The following is a 24,028-nucleotide window of genomic DNA, read 5'->3' as shown; positions in this document are numbered from 1 at the left end:
TAGGAAAGGGCCATTGAATGTGATCTTGACTAAAGTTATGTAGGAACACTATAGACAGCATGGAATATCACAAAAAATGAAATTTAAAAAACTGCCACCACCAACAAGTATAAAGACAGCCATGGTGGACCATACCTTTAAACCCAGCATTCAGGAGGAAGAAGCAGGCAGATCTCTGAGGGTTCTAGGCCAGCCTAGTCTACAGTTTCAGGCCAGCCAGGCTACATAATGAGAGCCTGTCTCGAACATATATACACACACTAACAACAACAATTACATTGGAAACAAGCAATACAAACACTGTTTTGTTCTGCTTTCTTTCATATGACCACATACATACAGCCACATTGTAGCAGTCTGAGTGAGAATGGACTCATAACCCCTTATGTTTGAATGCTTAGTGTTTGGAAAGGATTAGGCAGTGTGACCGTGTTAGAGAAGGTATGTCGGGGGGCTTTGAGGTTTCAAAACCTCATGCCAGGCTGTCTGTGCTCTCTCTGCCTACCTGCAGATTAAATGTGAGCTCTCAGCTACTGCTCCAGCACCATGTTTACCTGCCTGCCTTCTAACTCGCTTCCTGCCATGATGATCCTGGGCTCACCCTCTGACAGTGTGAGCAAGCCCCCAGCTGAATGCTTTCTTCTATAAGCTGCCTTGGCCGTGGCGTCTCCTCACAGGGGAAGAGCGGGAAGTACGCATCCTCCCTGAGGTTCCAGTAAGATGGTACTCCTGGGAAAGGACACTGATCTGATTTCCCCAGGAAATGGTCCTAACAGTAATTTGAGAAGAAAATACATAAGCCCTTGTTCCTGACATGAAGGCACAAGTCTGTGATCCTAGTACTTTAGCGGCAGAAGCAAAGGCAAGAGATGGGAAATTGAAACCATCCTCAGCTACATTGTGAGTTCAGAGCTGACCTTGACACAGGAGAAAGATTAATGTTCCAGGCTCGTACTGTAATTATAAGTCACTAGACATTAAATACTCTAAAGAATGTGGTGCTGTTTTATTAAAACTATACTTACTGAACTGGACAGGTGGGTCAGACTGGCTATATAATCATGAGGCTCAAAGTTTGAAATGCAGCACCCACATAAGTGATGTATCCTGCACTGGCCCATTAGCCCTTATTCTGATGTAGGCAGAAACAGGAGAATTGCTGGAGTCTACTGAGAAAGCATGAACCCCAAGTTCAGGGAGAGACTCTTTCTCAGAGTGATAGAAGACTCTCAACACCCTCTTCTCGTCTCCCTGAATGCATGCAGGTGACAACACTTGAGCACACAGCTGTACATACACTTGCGCAGACACAGATCTTTTTAAAAGGGGATCATAGGGGCTAGAGATAGCTTAGTAGTTAAGAGCACAGGTTACTCTTCTAAGAACTTGTTTGATTCCCAGCATCCACATGGTGGTTCCCAAGGGTCTCTACAGTTCCAGGAAGTATGACACCTTCTTTTGACCTCTGTGGGCACTGGGCCTACACTACACACACACAGGCTAGGACCATTAACAGCATTAATCTTAACACTGTAGGGATTTAACTTTAGGGAGGAAAAAAAAAAAAAAAAAAAAAAAATCCTGTTAGTTCTATGAATTCCAGGCCAGCCAGACCCTGTCTCAAAGCAGAAAATAAAAGGACTAGAGATGAATCTCAGCAGGTACCAGCCTAGCATGCAAGAGGTGCTGGTCAGGTCCCCAACAGCACATAAGCCGGGTGTGGCGGCATACACCTGTAATGCGCAGAAGCAGAAAAACCTCAAGGTCAAAATCATTTTTGATGGGCTGGAGAGATGGCCCAGCTGTCAAGAGCACTGACTGCTCTTCTAGAGGTCCTGAGTTCCATTCCCAGCAACCACATGGTGGCTCACAACCAACTGTAATGGGATCTGATGCCCTCTTCTGGTGTGTCTGAAGATAGCTACAGTGTACTCATAAATAAAATATAAAATAAAAAAAAAATCTTAAAAAAAAAGATCATTCGTGGTTATATAGTTAGTTCTAGGCCAACGTGGAATACATAAGACTGCCTTACAAATCAAAGGAAGGGGCAGGAGGAGGGGTGGAGAGGAGGAGGAAGGGATGCAGTTCAATAGTGAGTGCTTACCTCAACTGTGCAAGGTCTCAGGGCTGACACCCAGAACCACAGCATAAAAGACCTCAGCAGCATGGCTGCCTCTGACCAGCTGGTCAGCTGTGTGTTACCCTGCTTTTATCTGAGAATGTTATTGTTCCTTTTTATCCCTATGTTTAATCTTTGTATTGTAATTATTTATCATTTATGAACAGTTACAAAGCAAAACAAATGATTCTCCTAAGTTCATGACCCACCTTCCCAAATGTTAACACCTTACATAGCTGTGGCAGAATTATCTCAACCAAGAAATTAACACTGGACACGTATTATTGTTTCAATCAAAACTTAACAAAACAGAATGAGCAGAATGCCCGCCATTACCAATTAGACAATGCTGCCCTGCCTCCAGCCCCCCAGCGCTCCAGCTCCCCACCCCTTTCCCCCACACAAGACTCTGGGCTGTACAAAAGCAGAGCCCTGGACTCCGGCATGTTCTCTGCAGCTCGCACTGCCATGTAGACCACTGCATATCGCCTTAGCTGCCAGAGCCTCTGGTCTCCTCTCCTCTGTAGCTGAGGCAAAACCCACTTTTCTGCTATGAGAATCCACAGAAGTAACAGCATTAGCTAAATTCTTCCTTCAGTTCCCTGACCTTTTGTCAGTCACTTCCAGTCACATTAACCCTCCACTCCCTGCATCCAGATGGACATTATTATGTTCCAAAGTAGATTCTGACCTCCTCATTAAACTCTACCTATGAATACCCTCACAGGTGACACTCCTAATACAAAGAAGACTAAGAAAAATATCAGCTCAAAAAACCTCCTCCCCTCTCCCCCAGCCTTACAACCTCAATTTAACGACCATGCCTATCAGTGTGGAGTAGTTTGTTGTCGTTAGAGGCCTAACAAAGAAGGAGTACAAACTACTTACTGGGTTTCACAGACTCCAAAGGGACAAACACATGAGCCAGAGGTGTATTCTGTGAGGCTGTGGAAGAAGCCAATGGCCCAGCCTCCCAGGACCAACCTGGAGAGGCCTTGGTACCTGGTGGCACCTCCTTGGGGATGCTTTTTTGTGGAACATAATTCCTGCAAAGAAGTGAAAATGATCAATGACTAACAACAAAAACTAGAAGACTTCAGTTTTTGTTCTTCGTTTTTCTGAATAACAACAAACTCTGCATGCGAACATACCCACCTTCTCAAGAGGAAAATGATTAACTATAGCCACACAAACCACAATGTAACTGTTAGAATGAAGTACACCTACACATAAACTCACATAAAAATGTCTCAAAGATGTAACAGGGCACTAAACCAGTTCCTGAGGACCGAAAGAAGGCTCAGGATAAGGCAGCTGCTGCTAAGCCTGACAGCCTGCATTTGGCCCTACACTATGCACAGAACCGACTCCTACATTGTTCTTTAACCTCCACATGTATGATGTGGGTGCCTGTGGACACACATGTACTCACACATGCATACTCAAACACTAAATAAATAAAAAAATGTAATAAAAAAATTTAAGGGGCTGAAAGGATAACTAAATGGTCCAAAGTGCTTGCTTGCTGTTCTTCCAGAGGAGATAAGTTTCCCAGAACCCAAGTCAGATAGCCCAAAAGCCACCTGTCATTCCAGCAGGGGGTTGATGCCCTGGAATACAGATACACATTAAAAAAAAAAAAACACAAGTGCATGACTGGGCATGGTGGTACACACCTTTAATCACAGCACTCAGCAATTAGAAATAGGTGGATCTCAACAAATTCAAGGACAGTCAGGGCTGCATAATGAGACTGCAGGGCGGAAGAGGGCATATACTGGAGAGATGAATCAGTAATTAAGAGCACAAACAAGGGCCCAAGTTTGGCTCCCAGTACCAACACCAGGCAAAACTAAACCCCTTGTACCTCTAGCTTTAGGGGATCCAACACCCTCTCTGGCCTCCAAGGGCACTCAACTGCATGTGGCATGCATACACACAGAAATCTTTAAAAAATGAAAAGGTCATGTTGGAATGCAGCTTCATAAAAACAAGCATCACCAACCACGTGTGTAACAAAAGCAAAGGCATGCATGAAGCACGAGCTTGTCTCCCAGCACTCAACAGGGGAGTCTGCAATATAGTGAGATTCCTATCTGTAGGCAAAAGGGGAGAAAGAGAAAGAACGGAAACGAGGGTTGTGGAGACCTTTGGGAGCCACTTGGCAGGAATCTGACATTGGCCAAGGACAAGGAAATGGCTTCAGGCAGGAATCTGACAGTAGGCTATGACAAGGAAGTAAGCTCCAACAGGAATCTAATTTTAGACTAGAACAGGGAAGTTAAGTTGAGGCAGGAATCTAATTTTAGGCTAGAACAAAGAAGTAGGTTTCAGGCAAGGATCTGACTTTGGGCTAGGACAGGGAAGTAGGCTTCATAAAATCCTTGGTTGTTCTGGTCCCTAAGAAACAGTGATTTGGGGACTGTTTATTGCCTTGCTTGTTCCTTGTTCCTTGTTGCTTGTTCCTTGACTATTTGTGTTTATTGTCTTGCTTGTTCCTATAACTGACCTTATTATCTGCATGTAATTAAAATGGTATAAAAGCAGATTGGGAAAAAAATAAACCTGCCTCAGCCTCAGCACTGGCTGGGGTGATGCTACAATGTTGTCTAATTGCCTTTTTTCTTTTTAATCCTCACTCCTACACTGGAGAACCTGTTGACTGACTGAGCTGGCTTGATCAAAAGGTCAAAAGAAATCCTCTTTAAAAAAAAAGAAAGAACTTTTTTTACCCTGTTTTTAGGGAATGGTATTTAAGACCTACACTTTTTTCTCTAGTTTTACATAATTTAGAAACACAGCAGTCAGGAAAGAGAAAGAAGCACTATAATTATGTCAGCCAGCCTTGGAGAGTGTATGGGACACGGCTGTGATCACTGCACTTAAGGTAGGGGCCAGAAGTTCAAAGTCATCCTTGGCTTCTAATGGGTTTGAAGCCAACCTAGACAGAAAACTGTCTCACAAAACAAAATAGGTCAGCAAGATGGGTCAGTGCAGGTAAAGATACTTACTACAAAACCTAGCCAGCTGGGCTTGATCTCTGGAACCCACATAAAGGCAAGACAGATGCACCTCACAAAATTATCCTCTGACTCATGCTTGCTTACCATGGCATGTACACACACACACACACACACACACACACACACACACATCATCTGTCATTGATTTCTGTCAAACTTTAACCTCTCTCTAGATTGAGTTAGGATAGGGTAAGATGAGACAGCCAAGGAGGAGCAGCAGCATGCACCTGTAACACACAGAGCATGCGCTTCAGCAGGAGGGGGTGGGGAAGCTGCAGGCAGAAGCCACTGGCCCAGAACACTCACAGTCCTGGAGATGGCTGTGGTGAGAAGAGATCCAGCAGGTTCCGGTCTGCAGAAAGACTCTGGATTCCACCCCCCATGAGTGTGATGGCACCCGGCTGCTTCTTGTCATTACAGCAACTTGGAATAACAACCTGTCAAACCAAAATCATGTCATCTGTGGCAGGAGAGGAAGGGGCAGAACAGAAGATCTCTGCACAGACCTTCAGGAAGCAGAAGCCAGTTACAGTTAGGGTGTGTGTGTGTGTGTGTGAGAGAGAGACAGAGACAGAGACAGAGACAGAGACAGAGAGAGAGAGAGAGACAGAGAGAGAGAGAGAGAGAGAGAGAGAGAAGGTGGGGACTAAACCAAGCAGGACAGATGAAGCACTCTGGAGCCAACCCCACAAGATGAGCTGAGAATCCCCAAGAATGGTACAGTAGTGATCACTCTGCAGGCCAGCAGCACGGCCACCAGGGTAGGACTGAGTGACCCTTCCCATAACCCCCCACTCCAGGAAGAGCTTTTCCTACCTGGTTCCTAGTGGGAACATCGTTGATTCCTATGAGAAAGAAGCAGAGTAGGAAACATTATCAGACAGTCGATATGGCTGGACGGCATGCCCACCCACTCTGAGGTATCTACAAGCCTAGACTAGGGACCTGCCCAAGGTCAATCCACGTACCCAAAGAGACTTAGCCATACTGCCTGATGTGCTAGAGTAGTACCCCCCCCCATCCCCAAAAGGAGGCCCATGCTGCCTGGGGGAGACAAACCCACTCAGTCCTCTACTTGGGGCCTCTCTGTGCCGAAATAGCATTCTCTCTTACCTAAGGCTGCCAGGTCCTGATGAAGCAAAGATGGCGTCTCCAGGTCAATGAGTGGACAGTTCAACCCACAGGGTTCTGGATTCGGGAATGCTATTAAACAGATGGGGTTAAAAGATCCAAACATGAAAAACAATGTCTCCGCTTAATCCCTACTGGCATCCTCCTTCCCGAAGTCAGCATGCCTCTCACCAACAGCCTTCTGCCTGAGCTGGCTGCTGGGAAATAGTCAGCCATAGGCCCACGCTAGGTGGCCAAAGGACTTGGCCCTCACCTAGTCACTGAGGTCTTCCTTTTGCCCTGACCCCTCTCATCACCCAGGGCAGTAAGTAGCATGCTTAGGCTACTTCTTCCACTTACAACTTTGTGGGTTTCTGATCAAATTCATCTACAGTACTCAGAGATTCTCAGGCCGAGCTCCAAGCAATGCTGACTGAGATGATGTAGGTCAGAGACCAAAGAGCATGCAATTCAAAAACAAAACAAAACAAAACACTGCTTTTGGGGGCTGTGCTGAGATGTAATCTTGGGCCTTGTGAATGCTGGGCAAACATCGACTACTGAGCCACTGACCACTTCCTTGGTCTCAGGCTCCTAGGAGCACCCAAGAGGGGTTAAAACCTGGCAAGACACAGCCTTCTGCTTACACATGCAGCCATGGTGGGGCTCTAACCTGCCATGGGTGTATGGTGGCTCCTGTTACCCGCAACCTATTTCTACAGAAAAGGGGACAGAGGCAAGCTCCCTCATTCTCGTGACTTGCACCTGCCCCAAACAGAAGGCTTTTAGCTCGCACCTCTGGGAGCGGGAATGGCTCCCACTGCGGCGGGCACTGCGTTTCCAGCACTAACTCGGCCTTCCACCACCTGTTTGTACAGCCGAACCCCCTGTGTAAGAAGGTCATTTGCTTGAAGAATCTCCGCTGAGAACAAAAAAAAAAAAAAAAGATTCAGCACTCCTCAGTGTAGCAGACAGCCACCTATCTCTGTCTTTTCTTAGTGACTCCACACGGCTCATTCAGGAGCCCAGACCCTTGATCATGTGCCCAACTTCCTACTGGACTCCATCAGTGAGCTTTAGCTCTTTGTCCCACTGTCCACACAGTTACCATCCACACTGCTCTTTGAGTGAGGCATTCTGGGGGATGCTTTTAGCTGAGACAGGTTGATGTGGATGTCACTATTACCAACATTTCTTGTTACCTGATTCTGTTATTGAAAGCTTCCCGTATCTGGAGAATGGGTACACAAATCAGCTTTGTAGCCTATACACTTTGCCAGTCTGAAAATATAGGTCTGGTATTTCTCATGAAAATTTGGCATCCTAACTGAAGCATACATAATAATAACCATATCTGACTATAATATAATCTTAGTCTTTCAATTATACCTGAGCTATCTATCAATTGCAATATCAGTAACAGACAAACATCACCACAAGAGAATACAATCGGTAAAACATATTCAGAAAAAAAAGTCAGGGACATGTTTTTCATGAAAGAAAAAAAAAAGAAAGAAAAAGAGAGAGAGGGGGAGAGAGAGAGAAAGAAAGAAAGAAAGAAAGAAAGAAAGAAAGAAAGAAAGAAAGAAAGAAAGAAAGAAAGAAAAGAAAGCAAGCAAGCAGGTAGGCCAGCAGCCACTGTTTCCTGGCCTTCCGAGGGACAGTCACACGATGTCCCCTGTAGCTGTCTATAGGCGTCTGTCTGATCTTCATGTTTGTTACTCGCACCCAGAATCTTCAGAAGACGTAAGCCACCAGCCCATACCAAACTCAAATCTATCTGTCTTGTCTGTGGCTCCCCAGTAGCACGCCCACATCGGTTTTACACTTGGGGCGCAGCAACACCCAGAGAAACAGAGCTGTTAGTTACCCAGAGCATCGTCGTCATCAGTGGTGTCGCTTGCAAGCCGGAACAGGGTGGGCCTCAGCTTCTCACATCTTTCATACACAACCTGGGGAAACATAGCCTGGTTCACATTCTCTCACCCAGGCCCCACCCAAGTCCTCGCACGTCTCCCTCAGCAGCCTCAGAGTGTAGGTGTCTTCTGTGCTACCTCCATGACTACAGCTCTGAGGTAACATGCGTGACAGAATCAGAAAACATTAGAGGGTTTAGGGCTAGAGCTCAGTAGAGCTCTTGCCTCTCTACATACACACACACACACACACACACACACACACACACACACACGAGGGGGTTGGGGGGCACATTTGGGTTAGTCAGGAGTGCTAGTGCAGGACTGTAGCTCAGCATGTGGCCCTTCCTGGTCCAGCTGCACCTGCTTTGCCACCAACACCCTGCAGAGAATTTCCTGTCCCAACTGTCCTGATGGCTCAATCCCCTTACAACACTTGCCTGATATTCTCCACAGGATCCCGTTCCCCTCCACCGCCCCCCTCCACCCCCAAGCCATCTTCTTCACACTGGGAAGAGGAGAGAGGGAGGCTCTGGCCAGCTCGGCAGCTTCACCGCCCTCCCTCAGCTAACCCCCTCCCTCAGCCTCTCTGCAGGCTGCCTGCTTCGTTGTCCCGGCCCTTTCCTGGGCTCAACTGCCAGATGGCAGTGTCCTCTACAGGACACACTGGATTTCAATGAAATTAGAAAGCCCATCACAAAAGAACAAACAACAACAACAACCAACTTGGAACTGGGAAGACAGTCCAGGCAATAAAGTCTCACAAGACCTAAGTTTGGTCCTCAGAACCCATGCAAAAAAAGCCATGTGTCTAATAAAAACCAAACAAGACCAAAAAAAAAAAAAAAAAAAAAAAACAAAAACCCCATGTAGAAAAGCCATTGGGGGAGGTGGAGACAGGAGGCCCCCAGAGCACACTGGCTAGCCGACCTGGAGTACTTGCTAAGTTCCAGACCAATAAGAGAACCTGTCTCAAAAAAAACAAGGTAGATGGTAACTGAGGAATGACTCCTAAAGTTGACCCCTGGTCCCCACAAACATGCACACATGTGTACCTACACACACAAGAACACACATAGATAAGCATACAAATTTTGTGCCTCAAAAGAAGCTATCAAGCCAGGAGAAAGACAGCCTAGGATTGAAGTGTATAGTCTGAGAAGGAACTTGGGTCTGAAATACACATAAAGAACGCTCTAAGCAGGAGTCCTCAACCTGGGGTTCTGACCCTTTTGAGGTGGGGTGTCAAACAGCCCTTTCACAGGGGTCACCTAAGACTGTTCTGCATATCAGATATTTATATGTATGTTTATTTACATACATATATTTATATACGATTCATGACAGTAGCAAAAATACGGTCCTGAAGAAGCAATGAAAATGATTTTATGGTTGGGGTCACCACAACATGAGGAACTATATACTAAAGGGTCCCAGCATTAGGAAGGTTGAGAAACAGTGCTCTAAAGCCAGGTGTAGTGGCCCACACTTTTAATCCCAGCACTTGGAAAGTAGGGGCAGGTGTGTATGACATCTTATCTACACACTAAGTTCCAGACCAGCTAACTTGTCTCAAACCAAACAAAAACAAAACAAAAAGGCATAAGACAACCAAGGGAATGGGCAAAGCACTTGGGCAGACGTCCTCCAGAGAAGCAACAAAAGTGGTCAATAAGCCCATGAAAGAATGTAAAACAAGGGCCATTCTACTTAGAGAATAGAATAAAAGATAAATAATGTATCAGTGGCTGGTGGACATAGGAGGGAGGGAAGGAGAACAAAGGAACAGAGAAACCTGACTCTCCAGACCAGCATGGCAGCCACAGAACACATGGGTGCCATACATCATGCTTATAACGGTAGGTGCAGTCTTAGGTCACAACTGGAGATTACCTGCAGGGCCTGCTGGTCGGGCAGGGCATGACCTGGCCTTCGGTACATGCTCAGCATCTCCCGCAGCACCCTCACGTGGCTGCGGACTTCCTCTACTGCACTGACTCGCCTGGACACCTTTTCAGACTTCTCTTGTTCCTTTGAGGGAAACCAAATGGACAGAAGTAAGAGGAGTCGCCTCGGTAACTCCTAACTAAACACCAGAAAGGGAAAGGCAGTGCATGCTGGGAGTTCAGGAAGTCATGAACACTTAAGTGAGCGGAGGTGCTCGCCCAGAATTCCTGCAGATGGCAATACTGTCTCTGGACCTGGGGACTCTTCAACTGTACATTCAGACTCAATCCTTCTGGAACAGACTCCCAAACCTAACTCTGTTAACACCAAAAGCTTCGTCCCTTGGATAAAAGAAGCCGGGAAGCTCTGCAAGGAGTCTCAAATCTAATCACCATCCTGCTGGTCCCATTCAGCATGAGGAGGACATCTCTTCTCCAAGCTAGCTGTTCTTCACACCTTAACACACATCCACACACACTATCGTATCAGCCCCGTCAAATGCCAGATCTACAGCGCCAACTACAGAAATGCCTACTTCCTTGACCAAATTCTTGATCAGCCGGTTTGCAGCCTGAAGATCCTCAGGGTGGTTACTCTTGAGAAGTCTTGTCAGAAGCTGAGGAGTGAACAAGAGTGGGTAAAGCTGTAATTGTCCCCCCAGCAGAGTGGGAGCACAGTGATTCGCATGACCAATGAGGAATTAGCAGGACCAATAGCCCCACACTGGGGCTACTGTGCATTATGCTACCAACCCATACACTGGAATGTGGGTGCTGGGAGTATAGGACCTGGTTTCTCATGGGATGGAAGATGGGAGGATTATATCCCCTAAATGATATCTGGGGGTGCAATAGTAATGAGCTGGCTGGTGGGCATGGGGATAACAGAGGAAGAGAAAGGAAACATTTTCTCTCTCTCTCTTTTTTTAATACTTATTTTCTTTATATGAGTACACTGTAGCTGTCTTCAGACACACCAGAAGAGGGCATCAGATCCCATTACTGATGGATGTGAGAACCATGTGGTTATTGGGAATTGAGCTCAGGACCTCTGGAAGAGCAGTCAGTGCTCTTAACGGCTGAACCATCTCTCCAGCCCGGGAGACATTTTCAACTGAAGAGGGTACTACTTGCACAGAGTAAGCAGAAGCCAGTGGTAGTGAGAGATCCTTTGGAATACAAAGTGGCTCCACAGCAGAGAATTATCTAACTCAAAAGGCCACAAGTGGGCCTAGGAGTGTGCTTAGTTACAGGGCACCTGACTAGCACACACATTCTAGGTTCCATGCTCAGCAATGTAAAAACTATATAAATAAATGTTAGGAACACTGAGGAAGACCTGGCCACAGGCTTGAAGATGGGGTAGACTTTCACCAAAGTCTTATTTCCCATTTAGTTCCATACTGAGCATATGCCCGGCACACAGAGTCCTTCCCCAGATGTGGGAAGGCTACCATTCCTGGACGTTTCCAGGGAAACGACAATAGGCTGGGTCAGGCTTATAGGAACAAAGGATCCATGCCAACATGCACCCCTCTCCTATCCGCTACTCCCTTCCCAATTCCACATGTATACGGAACTAGATCCATCAGCCCAGCCTCCCCGACCCCAACAGGAATACAGATAAAGGACGGTGCCCAGCCTGGCATTTATTATGTGGCCACCCATAGGAGTCTAGAAGCCTGGAAGCTCTCCGCAGTCCTGGTTCCCAAAGCAGAGGACAGTCAGACTCCACATAAGCCACCAAGTCAGGGGGAGGTCCTTACCTTTGACTTCTCCTCATCAGCATCAAAGATGCTCTTCGGCCAGGGAGACGGTGGGGGCAAGATTTTATCCATCGGTAGTTTAGGATCTTGCTTTATAATTCCTAAAATACGCAATTCATGACTTACGATGTTGATATTGAAGGAATCCATCATTAGCTCTGGCTCTACCTCCCATTCCCCGGGTGACACTTTTTTTTTTTTTTACATTTATCATGGGAAAGAGGTATATCTACTCAGCAGCACACGTGGAGATCAGAGGACAGTCTGTGGGGATCAGTTCTCCTTCTACCACATGGGTTCCAGGGATTGAACTCAGGTCATCAGTCTTGGTGACAAATGTCCTTACCCACTGACCCAGCTCACACTTTAATTCTGAGGAAAAACAACCAAACCAAACTACTTACCACTTTGTCCCCCTTAGACAGTGAGACACTGTGAGAAGGGGTGGAGGTAGCCAGGCTATGCTGACACCTACAAGGGAGGTTATCGTCTCTGGGCAAACAAAGCTATTTTATACATCTGCTGTCCTTTAGTTCTTTTAATCTGACACATTAATTTTGGTCAAAAGAATAGGATCTGAGTCATACTTAGCCCTGGTGAAGATATGACATTTGAAATTGTCCGAAAGATTGTAAGATCACAGAGACACGCTATTGTTCCCTCTTTTAAAAGTTAATCCAGGGATGGGAGAGATGGCTCAGTGGTTATGAGCCCTTATTGCTCCTCCAGAGGACCGAGACTCAATTCCCAGCAACCACATGGCAGCCCATACCTGCCTGTAACTACAGATCCAAGAGATCCAATACCCTCACACAGACATACATTAAAGCAAACCACCAATGCACATAAATTATTTTTTAAAAATTAATCCAAACTGGGGGGTGGGAGGCTGGAGAGAGGGCTCAGTGGTTAGGAGTGCTGGCTGTTCCCCTAGAGGACAGGGGTCAATCAATTCTCAGCACCAACAGAACAGCTCACAACTGTCTGTAACTCCAGTTCCAGACATGTATGTAGTGTATATATATATGTGCATGTAGGCAAAATACCTTCATACATAAAATAAATAAATCTTTTTTTTTTTTTTTTAAAAAAAATGTGATTCCAAATAGGTAACTGTCAATCACCAGGATAGGAAATTGCCTCTCCAAAAGATTTAACTTCAAGAAACATGATATGCTGGGCAGTGGTGGCGCATGCCTTTAATCCCAGCACTTGGGAGGTAGAGGCAGGTGGATTTCTGAGTTCGAGGCCAGCCTGGTCTACAAAGTAAGTTCCAGGACAGCCAGGGCTACAGAGAAACCCTGTCTTAAAAAACCAAAAATAGCCGGGCGTGGTGGCGCACGCCTTTAGTCCCAGCACTCGGGAGGCAGAGGCAGGCGGATTTCTGAGTTCGAGGCCAGCCTGGTCTACAAAGTGAGTTCCAGGACAGCCAGGGCTACACAGAGAAACCCTGTCTCGAAAAACCAAAAAAAAAAAAAAAAAAAAAAACAAAAATAAAAAGAAAAGAAAAGGAAAGGAAAATGGTACACGTGAAGGCATGTTAAAACAATGGGTAGAATACAGTTCTTTTACTGAGCTATCTACCCCAGAAGAACCACCTTCCATGCAGGTCCTCGCTGCTAAGCTTGCCTACTTTTCTGAATTTACCTTGGTTTTTTGCATGTGTAACGTTTGTGCATGTTCACATGTATATAGGCATATCTGCATGCATGTGAGTGGAAGCCTAAAGCTGCTATCAGTTCACCAAGCCTAGCTGGTCAGCTTGCCCAGGAAATCCTGTTACTCTGTCCTGAGTGCTGGGTTTATAGGCAGTCACCATGCCTGTACAACTTCTATGTGAGCTCTGGGGATCTGAACTGTGGCCCTCGGCCTTGTATAGCAGGTGTTTATCGACTGAGCTATCTCCACAGCCTCAAGTTCTAACCTTAAAAGCCTTTGTGTGCCTTTCCAAAGGCATGGGAGTCTTTAGGAATTGTGACGACTCATTTCCCACCTTTTTTTTTTTTTTAAATGATTTACTTATTTTTATGTCATGTGCAGTGGCATTCTGGCTGCATGTGTGTCTGCGTGAGGATACTGGATCCCCTAGAACTGGAGTTACAGACAGCTGTAAGCCAACATCTGAGTGCTGGAAATTGAACCAAGGTCCTCTGGAAGGGCAGTCTATGCTCTTAACCACTGACACGTCTTTCCAGCCCTCTTGAAAATATATAGCGCAGGCTGGTCTTAAACTTGTGATCCTCCTGCCTCTACCCATTTCAGCAAATCCTTGGGGGTGCACCACCACAACTGGCTGTTATTCTCTTATGGAGTCTGTAACTGAACTTGAGCTATGCTGACCTCCAGCAGCAATCCTTAACAATTCTCCTTATCTCTCCTCCATAGGACAGCACACGCATCAAACCCAGCATTTAACTTGGGCCCTGGGGATTCAAACTCACATCTTCATGCTTGCACACAAACACTGTTACTCATCAAACCACCTTTCAGACTTCAGACATCATCATAAGCCCCTCCCCCTAACCGCCACTGCTATGGGCGTGCCTGCTGCTTCCTTGACTTGGAACTCGGAAGACATGACTTTCTGTCTTCCTTCTTTCCACGTTCCTCCTTCCCTGCAGCTGCTGGGATTCATAGCTGGCCCTCAGCTCTGTTGGTTTTTTTTTTCCTCTCCAACTCCAATAAAACTGTCTTCCCTTTGAAGTCTATTTTTTATCTACGAGAAAGAACTTGCAAAAGAGACCCTGATTCCCCAGTAACGACAACACTGAACATCAACAGCCTTCAAGAAACACACTTGAGATGTAACTTACTGGTAGAGAGCTTATGCAAGTACCACCTAAAATAAAATACTTCTACAGATAGAAAACATCACAAAACCCACAGAACAGTACATACACGGGCTCTGATTAAGGCTTTATATCACCTCAGGAATTCAAGAACTGACACAAAAAAATCAGGCCAAAAGGTAACTGTCCTAAGCCCTGTACTCTGTGGTGTAATGGAGCTCCCCAGAGGCTGTAGCCTGCAGCAGGGGAAAACATCGAATGCTGAACCCAGCACCTTCTTGCAAAGAGCCTGACATGAATCGAATCCAAGCACCAGGCAGATCACACAAAGATAGATGGCTATAACTCTGGTACTGACAATAATCGCAAGACACTGGCCAGCTTGCAATTTAACAACTCTTCTTGACACCACACGTTGAGAACGCAAGCCAGCGACCACTTAAGCTAAAATCTAAGGGAAGATTGGGGATTACAAGGAGCAGTGGAAAGCAGACCAGCAAGCATAGCTCAGCTACCAGGCATCCATCACGCCAGCTCTGAGAAGCTGAGGCAGGAGACCGTGAATGAAGGCCATGGGATGAGGGCACACAAGCAGAGATGAGAAAACAACTTGGGAGACTTGGTTTTCTCCTCCACCACGTGTGCTTCAGAGATGGCAAGCACCTTTACTTACTTACTGAGCCGTCTTGCCAGCTCCAGCCTCAGCGATAAAGGGGATCTTAGGCGACACAGTGCTGGCCTCCTATGCACAAAGCCTGGTCTGCTTCAGCTACATAGTGAGCTTGAGACCAGCCTAGGCCACATGAACCAACACAACACAATGAGGACAGGCGACAAGAACGCTGTGGTCAAACCTTGCTTCTTCAGCATCTGATAAGCGTCTCGGATCTTGATGTCTTCTGGAAACCAGACTGTCCAGCTAAAGAGGATTTCAATAACTCTGCCTTTAACCTTCTCCGTAGCCCAGGCCCCTAGGTACTAAAGTAAACAGAAGAATTAGAGAGCTGAAGGGACTCGGGCTAGCAGGCCAACCCCCACCCCCACCTCCCACCCAAGAGATGCTACTGAAGTTCAAGGTGGACTGGGAATGAGACACACCCAGAGGACAAATTCCCTGGCACCAGATCTCAAAGCCTCCTCTGGATTCAAGGTGATCCAGTCGGCACCACCAAGACAGAAGCTCGTCATGGAGCAGAGCCGAGCACACACAGCCGCTCGTTCCTATAGCCCAGTGGTTCTCAACCTTCCTAATGCTGAGGCCCTTTAATACAGTTCCTCAGCTCACAGTGATTCCCCAACCATAACACTGTTTCGTTGCTATCAGATACTTGTAATTTTGCCAGTGTTATGAATATAAATATCTGATAGGCGGATGGTCTTAGGTGACCCCTGTGAAGGGGTCATTTGACCCCCAAAGGAGTCGCAACCCACAAGTTGAGAGACCCACTGCTAAAGTCCCAGTAGCTAAGAGACCAAGGCAGGAGAACTGCCCCAAGTTTGAAACCAGCCTGGGTCAGGACTCAACTCAACTATAGGGTGCACGCTGGTGCCAGTGGCATGTGAGTGACATAGCTTAAGACCAATGTCAGGAATAAAGGTGCAGCAGACAAGGCAAAAGGCAGCCTGAAACTTAAGTCACACCTGGCTATCACTCCATCATCTCTCCTAGGAAACCTGGACCTCATGCTCCAGTCTCTCACCTCCCGCAGGCTGCAAGGCCCACCAGCAGTTGCTACCACTTTCAAGGAAAAAAAAAAAAAACCTGCTAACACTGGAGGGACAGGGGTCAACTATGAATGTGACTCTTTCAGACACTGGCAAGGTGACAGCTTTTGGACAAAGGGCCCCTGCCCCCGACAGGTAGACAGGTTCTGCCCACCTGCCTCTCACCTGCAGGGTGATAAAGTCTGAAGGTGGAGCACAGGTGCAACATGGTGGGCAGGCCATGTCCAGACACTCACCTTGGGGGACAATACTTTGATCAGCTCGTTCAGGAAGCGGAACTTGGCCACTTCACTGTGGAACTTCTCCCCACAGTGGTTCATGCATATCTCCAGCACCTGCAGACAAGGGCCCCGTGAGGGAAAGCCAGCACTCCGAGCTTGCCTTGAAGCTCGACAGGCTGACCTGGAGGCTTACAGGCCTCAGCTGCTGATGTGCAGAGCCATAGTTAACTTTCCCTCAAGTCCTTTCTCACTCGAGTCCCCTGGCCTTTAGGAGAAAGCAAACCACACTGGGCTGGGCTGGGCTGGGCTGGGCTGGGCTGGGCTGGGCTGGGCTGGGCTGGGCTGGGCTCTGGCTCAGCTGGTAGTCTTTAATAGCATGCTTGAGGCCCTCGGTTCCGAGCAGCATACTGAGTGGGTGTGCACACCTGGAATCCCAGTACTAGGTAAGTAGGCAGCAGAATGAGTTGTTGAAATTTATCCTTAGATACTTGACAGAGTTCAAAGCTAGCCTGGGCTACATGAGCTGCTATATCAAGAGACATACGATAATGGGGCTGGAGATAGCATAGCAGTTAATACTGGCTGCCTTCCAGAGGACCTGAGTTCAACTCTCAGCGCACACACACTGTACTATACAACCATCTGCAACTCTAGTTCTAGGAGAGCTGACACCGTCTTCTGGCCTCCCTAGGCACCACCCTACACACATGTGATATACATACATATATGCACACAGAAAAAACACTGATATGCATAAAATAAATAGTGAACCAAAAACAATGTCCAGATGTGGTGGTGCACACCTTTATCCTCAGCAGACCCTGGTGGGTCTCTGAGTTCCAGGACAGCCTGGTCCACCTAGTGAGTTCCAGGCCGGAAGGGGCTACACAGTGAGATCCTGTCTTAAAACAACAGCATCCTCAGTTTAGAAGTGCCATTTCTGGGTCCAGAAGCTCAGTGGGGTGCTTAGATGACTCTCTGGGGAAGTGACACTGGCCCGAGTGTCTGTCCCACCCCAGCAATAGAAACCTGGCACACAGTGCCTAAGAACTGCTTGCTCCACCAGCCCTGGCATCCAAAGGCAAACTGGGACTGCATTCCTGAGCCCAAACTAGTTTCTCTTTTCCTTTTTCTTTCCCTTTTTTGGAGACAGGATCTCTCTATTATGTCGCCCTAACTGTCCTGACCTCGATACTTAGACCAGGCTAACGTCAAACATTAAGATCAGCCTACCTCGCAAAGGCTGAGATTTAAAAGGCATAAATCACCATGCCCAGCCCACAGTGATTTTTCTTTTTTTTTTAAACAAATAAATTTTTTTAAGGATTTATTTATTATTATATCTAAATACACTGTAGCTGTCTTCAGACACCCCAGAAGAGGGCGTCAGATCTCATTACGGATGGTCGTGAGCCACCATGTGGTTGTTGGGATTTGAACTCAGGACCTTCGGAAGAGCAGTTGGTGCTCTTAACCACTGAGCAATCTCTCCAGCCCATAATTTTTCAACATATCAAATAAGTCTGTTTTTGAGACAGAGCTTCATTTCAAAGCCCTGGCTGACCTAGAATTCTTGCTCAGTCTAGTCTCAAGCATACAGCGATCCCTTTGCTCTGCCTCTGGAATGCTGGAATTACACAGGCCTCAACCACCACCAATATTTCCCCAGGCTGATCTCTAACTAGGATCTTCCTGCCTTAACCTCCCAAGTGCTGGAATTACACATCCAGCCCCCAACTTGTTTTAAAGATAGTAAGAGGCCTATTTTCAATTCTAGAAATAGGAAATACTACATTAGAAGAAGGGAGTGGTGCTAGAGAGAAGGTTCAGTGCTCCTCTTGCTGAGGACCCAGGTTCAATTCCCAGCACCCACATGGTGGTTTACAGCTTCAGGTACAGGGGGACCCTGCATCTTCTTGGGTCTCTATGGGCACCAGGCATGCATACAATGCACATATTTACATGCAGACAAAACCACTCACACACATGAAAGTACACCTTCTTTTCTTTAAAGTGTTTCCACCAATATATACATATTCAAAGAATTCATATTAAAATCTAGACTTTCTGAGTTCTTTTGGGAATGGTAAAGTCCCAAAAACACTGGACCAAACTGAGGCAGCCGCTGCCTGTGCAGACAATGCCCAATTGCTCCTCCAGCCCCATCTGTGTTCCCTCTGTTGGTTGCCAGCCCTGATCCTAGCTGGGGAAGCAAATGAAAGTACGTTCCTTTCCTTCTCCCACAGCAGGTTCCGTGCTGTCTCAGTAACTCCCTGGGAAGTCCCCGAGCCTGTCGTCAATGCCTTGAAAGGAGAACTTGTCCGGTGACCTCAGTGTTCTTTCTGGAGTTGAATATGTGGGCTGAGTGGCCAGCCAAACTCACCGTCAGGGCATAAAGGGCTTCCTTCTCCTGTGGAGACTGGATCTTGTGGGCCAGGAGCCAGGGTGCATGTGTCGGGCTGAAGAAAAATCAAAACAGACCGGAATTCTGGGTGGGGTGAACAACCTAAGCAGTCTAGCGGCAGACACTCACTCCATGCTATCGATCTTTCAGAAAGGTGTCGCAAAGCAGAAGAGGGCACACCTGGCAGAGCACAGGCACACACCCGTGAGACACTGAGGCCCTCCCAGCCTAGCTCTGTCTAATAGTACTTGGTGCCAGCCTCTGCCCCGGCCACGGCATACTCCCGTTGGCCACTCCCAGGACCCCTGGCCAGGCAGTCAGAGCTCAGAGCAGCACAGACCCCATCCATCCCATGACAACCACTTAGTGAACATTAGAGCAGGAGGAGTGAGAGCTTGACAAACAGCTGACTATGTGGCACCATGTAGGTGAACATCGGGTGAATGACTAGTTCTCATTCCCTTTGCAGGGGCTTTGGAAATGCATTCAACCAAACCTTGCTCTGAGGTGGAGACATGATTCAGGGCTAGAGCAAATGCTTAACATGCTTAAAGCCCTGGGTCCAATGCCCATCACTGCAAAAATAGAATGAAATAGAAGCCTTGCCCTCCTTTTCCTACATAAAATAGTGTACTTAAATCATAATGAATAGAGGGCTAGGAGACGGACCAGCAGTTGAACACATGGTATGAATGCAGAGGACCTTGACTCAGTTCCGAGCACCTACACGGCAGCTCACAACCATCCTCAGAACTCCAGTCCAGGGGTCTGATGTCTTCTAGTCTTTGTAGGCATCAGGCATGCATGCAGTACATTGACATACATGCCAACAAACTGCACATACATTTAAATACATCTTTTTACATTTTTTAAATCATAGCTAATACATCAGTGTTTTTTGTCACTAGAAAACCTAGTTCCATTTGTGTTTTATAACATTAACACAATTTACCAAAAAAAAAAAAAAAAGTTTTAGGGGGCTGGAAGGATGGCTCAGCGGTTCAAAGCACTGACTGCTCTTCCAGAGGTCCTGAGTTCAAATCCCAGCAACCACATGGTGGCTCACAACCTTCTGTAATAGGATCTGATATCCTCTTCTGGTGTGTCTGAAGACAGCTAGATTGTACTTATATATAATAAATAAATAAATAAATCTTTTTTAAAAAAAAGTCAGTCATGGCATAGCATGCCTTTAATCCCAACATTCAGGAGGCAGAGGCAGGAGAATCTCTGTGAGTTCAAGGCCAGCATGATCTACATACAGAGCCCTAGGGCAGTCAGGACTATGTAGAAACAAATAAACAAACAAAACACAAATAAAAAAGCAACTGCTATAAAAGAAGTTGGTTTTAAATATAATAACAATAATAATAGACACCATACCATAGAGGAAAGAAAAGAGTGAAATGAGCTCCAGCTACGGTCCCCCGGAGTGGAGACAAGGGTCAGAGTTCTGCCTCCTGCCTCAAAGTCAAGTGTGTCTGTAAAGGAGCTTACTTACCCACTGGGGTCGGTGTTCACCTGCTCACAGAACTTCTGGATGGCTGACCAATCCTGCTCCGCCATGCTTGGGTCTGTGGCTTTGTCTGCCAAGGAATCGACAACAAAGTTAAAGAAAGCTTAACAAAAGAAATGTGTGCCTTCTGGATAGGCTGGGACATCCTACACTAGAGGTCAGAGAGGTGGACAGGCAGCTGCAAGGGGCAGGGACGATGTCTGTGTTGTTCACTATAGTCAAGTACCACACACCAGAAATGTTATGCCCTTACTGTAGATACGCTGAGTGCATAAATGAGAGAATTAATTGGCAAGCGCACTGCCATTTCTAGAGCCAAAGTTGGTCTGTGTGCCTTCTTGCCAGGGTCAAGATCACCCACCTAGCTTTGGCATGTGGTTGACTTGGGTAGCAGCCACCTTCCACAACAGCAAGACAATTGCCTGCTGCAGGAAGACTTTGGTTTTGGTTCCAGCATTTCCTACAACATTCCTGGCCCTGGCTTGTCCACCCTTGTCCTGGCCGTGAAGATCTATTCTCAGGGGTGAAACCTGATGTCATTATTCCTCTCGCCTAGAGGTCTTTTCCTTTTCCCAGAGGCCTACTCACTCTTCCAGCCTCCTCAGGGGGCCAGTGAGACAGCTCAGTGGGTAAAGGTGCTTTGCCACCAGGCTCAATGACTCGAGTCGGCCCAATGGTGGAAGGAAAGAACTCCAAAACCTTCAGAAGTTTCACTGTGCACTGTAGTTTGAGGCAAACACACACACACACACACCACTTAAAATATAATTTAATAAAATGTTTAGAAAGACTTATCAGAATTCCTACTGCAGAAAATTCCCCCCTCTCCCACTGTGGTATCAAGTCTCCACCCTACTGACTACAAGGGGCTCCATCCTCAACCTAAAGTCAACTTAGTGCTTTCCACAGTGGTCACATTCATGTCATGAGGAGGTCATGTGAGACTCAAAGGGCTTATCTATGGACTTCACCCTAAACAAAGAGAACGTGACTTTTGTCAGCTCCCTCATCACAATGTCCCCTCACTCAGGACTCTGTCTGGCAGGACCCTAGCTGCCAATCACAGTTCAAACGCAACCCTTTCCTACAGACTTGATAGCTGGGGTGGAGCTCAGATGTACAGCACTTGCCTAGGATAAAAGCCCTGGTTCCAACCCCGGTACCATAAAAGTAAAATTAAAAGAAAAAAGATTTCCTTCATCTTTTTCTCTCCCACCACACAAAACAGATGATACCGCTGAAATCTTCTCTCTTTCCTTTCTGACAGGGCCTCACTACTTTGCCTAGGCTGGATCCCAAGTCCCAGGCCTCAACTCCAACAGCAGGAGCAGGCTGCCATTTTCACACCATCCCATTCCATCCACTGCTCTGTGGTGGTGATCTCTAAGTCTTCCTGAAATAAACACAGCCATCAATTAATGTCCTCGAACTCTCTGAATCTGATCCAATTATAAAAAAAGGAATATCGTATTTTCCTCGTGGGACTGACGTGTGGTTTAGGGAGGGTGTGTCTAAAGTACCAGCACAAAGTGATCAATAATTACTTAATTCTCAATAGTCTCCACCTTTTCCCATAAAATCCACGCACATGCCTTATTGTGCCTAAAGTGATTAAAACCCTTGAAGACAGATGCTACATCATTCCTCTAGTACTTAGCAGAGACATGAAATATAGACATTCCCAGACTAACCGTTAAGTGACTTCCCACTAAGGCTGTCCTAATTAACTTTATATATAACCCAAAATGTGTAAGTTGATGACTGGTGAGATGGCTCAGCTGGTAAAGACACCTGCCGCCAAGCCTGGCAACCTGAGTATGGTCCCAAGGGCCCACATGGTGGAGGAAGAACTGAGTCCAACACACACCCACACATCCATATACAAAAGTAAAACGTACTAGGTGCTGGAGAGATGGCTCAGTGTTTAGGAGTGTGTGCTGCTCTTGCAGAGGACCTGAGTTCAATTCCCAGCACCCATACTAGGAGGCTCACAAGTACCTGAAACTCCAGTTTCAGGGGATCTAACGCTCTCTTCTGGCTTCCTGTGGTACTTACAGTGGCATACCCACACAGAGGCATAATTTAAAAATAAAAAATAACAATAAAGTGTAATAACTTTTTAAATTGTAAGACTTGGAGCTGAAGGGATGACTTGGTGGTTAAGAGCCTGTGGTGAATCCAGAGGACCCTAGTTCATGGGTTCCCAACACCCATGTTGGGCCATCCCTAAGTCCAGAGCCAGGGATCTCAGTACCCTTTTTTGGCCTCCTCTAGCACCAGCACTAACTTGTACAAACACACATACCCAAAACGTAAAAAGAAAAATAAATCTTAAAAGAATAAACCAAGTTGCCTAGTTATTCTAAGTCGGGACCATCTGGAGCTATTTCAATAAATCATTTAACACAGTGATTCTCGGACTCGGTGCCTGAATCACCGAAGAGTGATTGATTCGCCATTTAAGTTTCAGCTTTAGAACACAAGGTCACACCTCAGAGGAATTTAGACCTGGAAGGAAAGAAAGGACTAGCAGAGCCAGCCCAGGGTTCAGAATCCAGCCTTCCCCTTCCTCCCTGTCTGAAGGATACCTGGGGAGGAAGGGGGGTTCCACCGAGGCAGAGAAAGTTAGAAACCCTTAACAAGGGAAGCAACCAAGGCGCCACAAGACCTAAGAGGTTGTGTCTTTATCTGCTAGATTCTGAGTGAGGATTCATTCAAGGGTTGCTATGACCCCCGAACTGCTGTCACCTCTATTGTTTCTTTCTCTGGCTGCTAGCTAAACAAGACACCATGCCAAAGTCCTCGGAAGGACGGACAGCAGTGTTATCGTTTTACCCTTTACAGCTGAGGAGACTCTGTCCCAGGCACAGAGCAAGAAAACTGTACAAACAAAAGTTAGGCACCAGGTCAGCCTAGCCAAGTCCTGGTGGGAAGGTTTGGATTCTTGACATAGGTGGGGCAGGGTCCCAGGAGAAGTTTGACTCCCCCGAGGCAGGAATGAAGTAATTATCACCTTCACTTGCCCAGGCACCAGAACACTGCTGCACAGATAAGCACTTAAAGACAGAGTGAATCATCTATCTGCTGTGCGGGGCTGGCCTAGCTGCCCGGCCCATGGTGGCCGCCAGAGGGTGGCAATTTTAGTTCTGATCTACTCTGGCCTCTGAACACATAATCCCTGACTGTCCAAGCTATTTCAGAGGTCTCAGGCAGCCACAGAGAAAATGACCCCCAGGGGACCCGGCAACTGGGTCTGACTGGTAAGAACAGCTGCCAGGATCTGTCTGACACAAATCTGAATCAGATAGGAGCTGGGAGGGGGAGCAAAAGGGTAACAGCCAGCAAGACCCTCCCTCCAAGGACCCCTTCTTTGTTTGTGACTGTCACAGTCCTCAGGGCAGTGAGAATGGACAACCAGGCTCCTTACTGAGGCTGACCTTAGAAGGGACAAGCAGAATCCAAGAATTAACAACGTTGTAACCTATTTGCT

At 46.8% G+C, this 24,028-nt stretch overlaps 1 protein-coding gene across 1 annotated transcript in view; it reads right to left on the bottom strand.

Moving 5' to 3' along the window:
• The window catches only part of Gga2 (golgi associated, gamma adaptin ear containing, ARF binding protein 2), a 34,846-nt gene that overhangs the window by 5,090 nt on the left and 5,728 nt on the right, over positions 1-24,028 (bottom strand). Inside the window, exons 2-14 of the mRNA XM_021167457.2 lie at positions 20,524-20,608; positions 19,002-19,077; positions 16,634-16,732; positions 15,527-15,650; positions 11,884-11,984; positions 10,654-10,734; positions 10,065-10,202; positions 8,126-8,207; positions 7,052-7,177; positions 6,259-6,348; positions 5,962-5,990; positions 5,452-5,582; positions 3,011-3,168 (exon numbers count right to left, since the gene is read on the bottom strand). Coding sequence (XP_021023116.1) covers positions 3,011-3,168; positions 5,452-5,582; positions 5,962-5,990; positions 6,259-6,348; positions 7,052-7,177; positions 8,126-8,207; positions 10,065-10,202; positions 10,654-10,734; positions 11,884-11,984; positions 15,527-15,650; positions 16,634-16,732; positions 19,002-19,077; positions 20,524-20,608 — 1,320 coding nt within the window. The remainder of the gene's footprint in view (positions 1-3,010; positions 3,169-5,451; positions 5,583-5,961; positions 5,991-6,258; positions 6,349-7,051; positions 7,178-8,125; positions 8,208-10,064; positions 10,203-10,653; positions 10,735-11,883; positions 11,985-15,526; positions 15,651-16,633; positions 16,733-19,001; positions 19,078-20,523; positions 20,609-24,028) is intronic.

This window comes from Mus caroli, unplaced genomic scaffold (assembly GCF_978045245.1).
Source record: "Mus caroli unplaced genomic scaffold, Mus_caroli_1 scaffold_8, whole genome shotgun sequence".
NCBI lineage: Eukaryota > Metazoa > Chordata > Mammalia > Rodentia > Muridae > Mus > Mus caroli.
The sequence above is the reverse complement of the archived record's forward strand: the minus strand, read 5'-3'. Positions and strand labels throughout refer to the sequence as shown.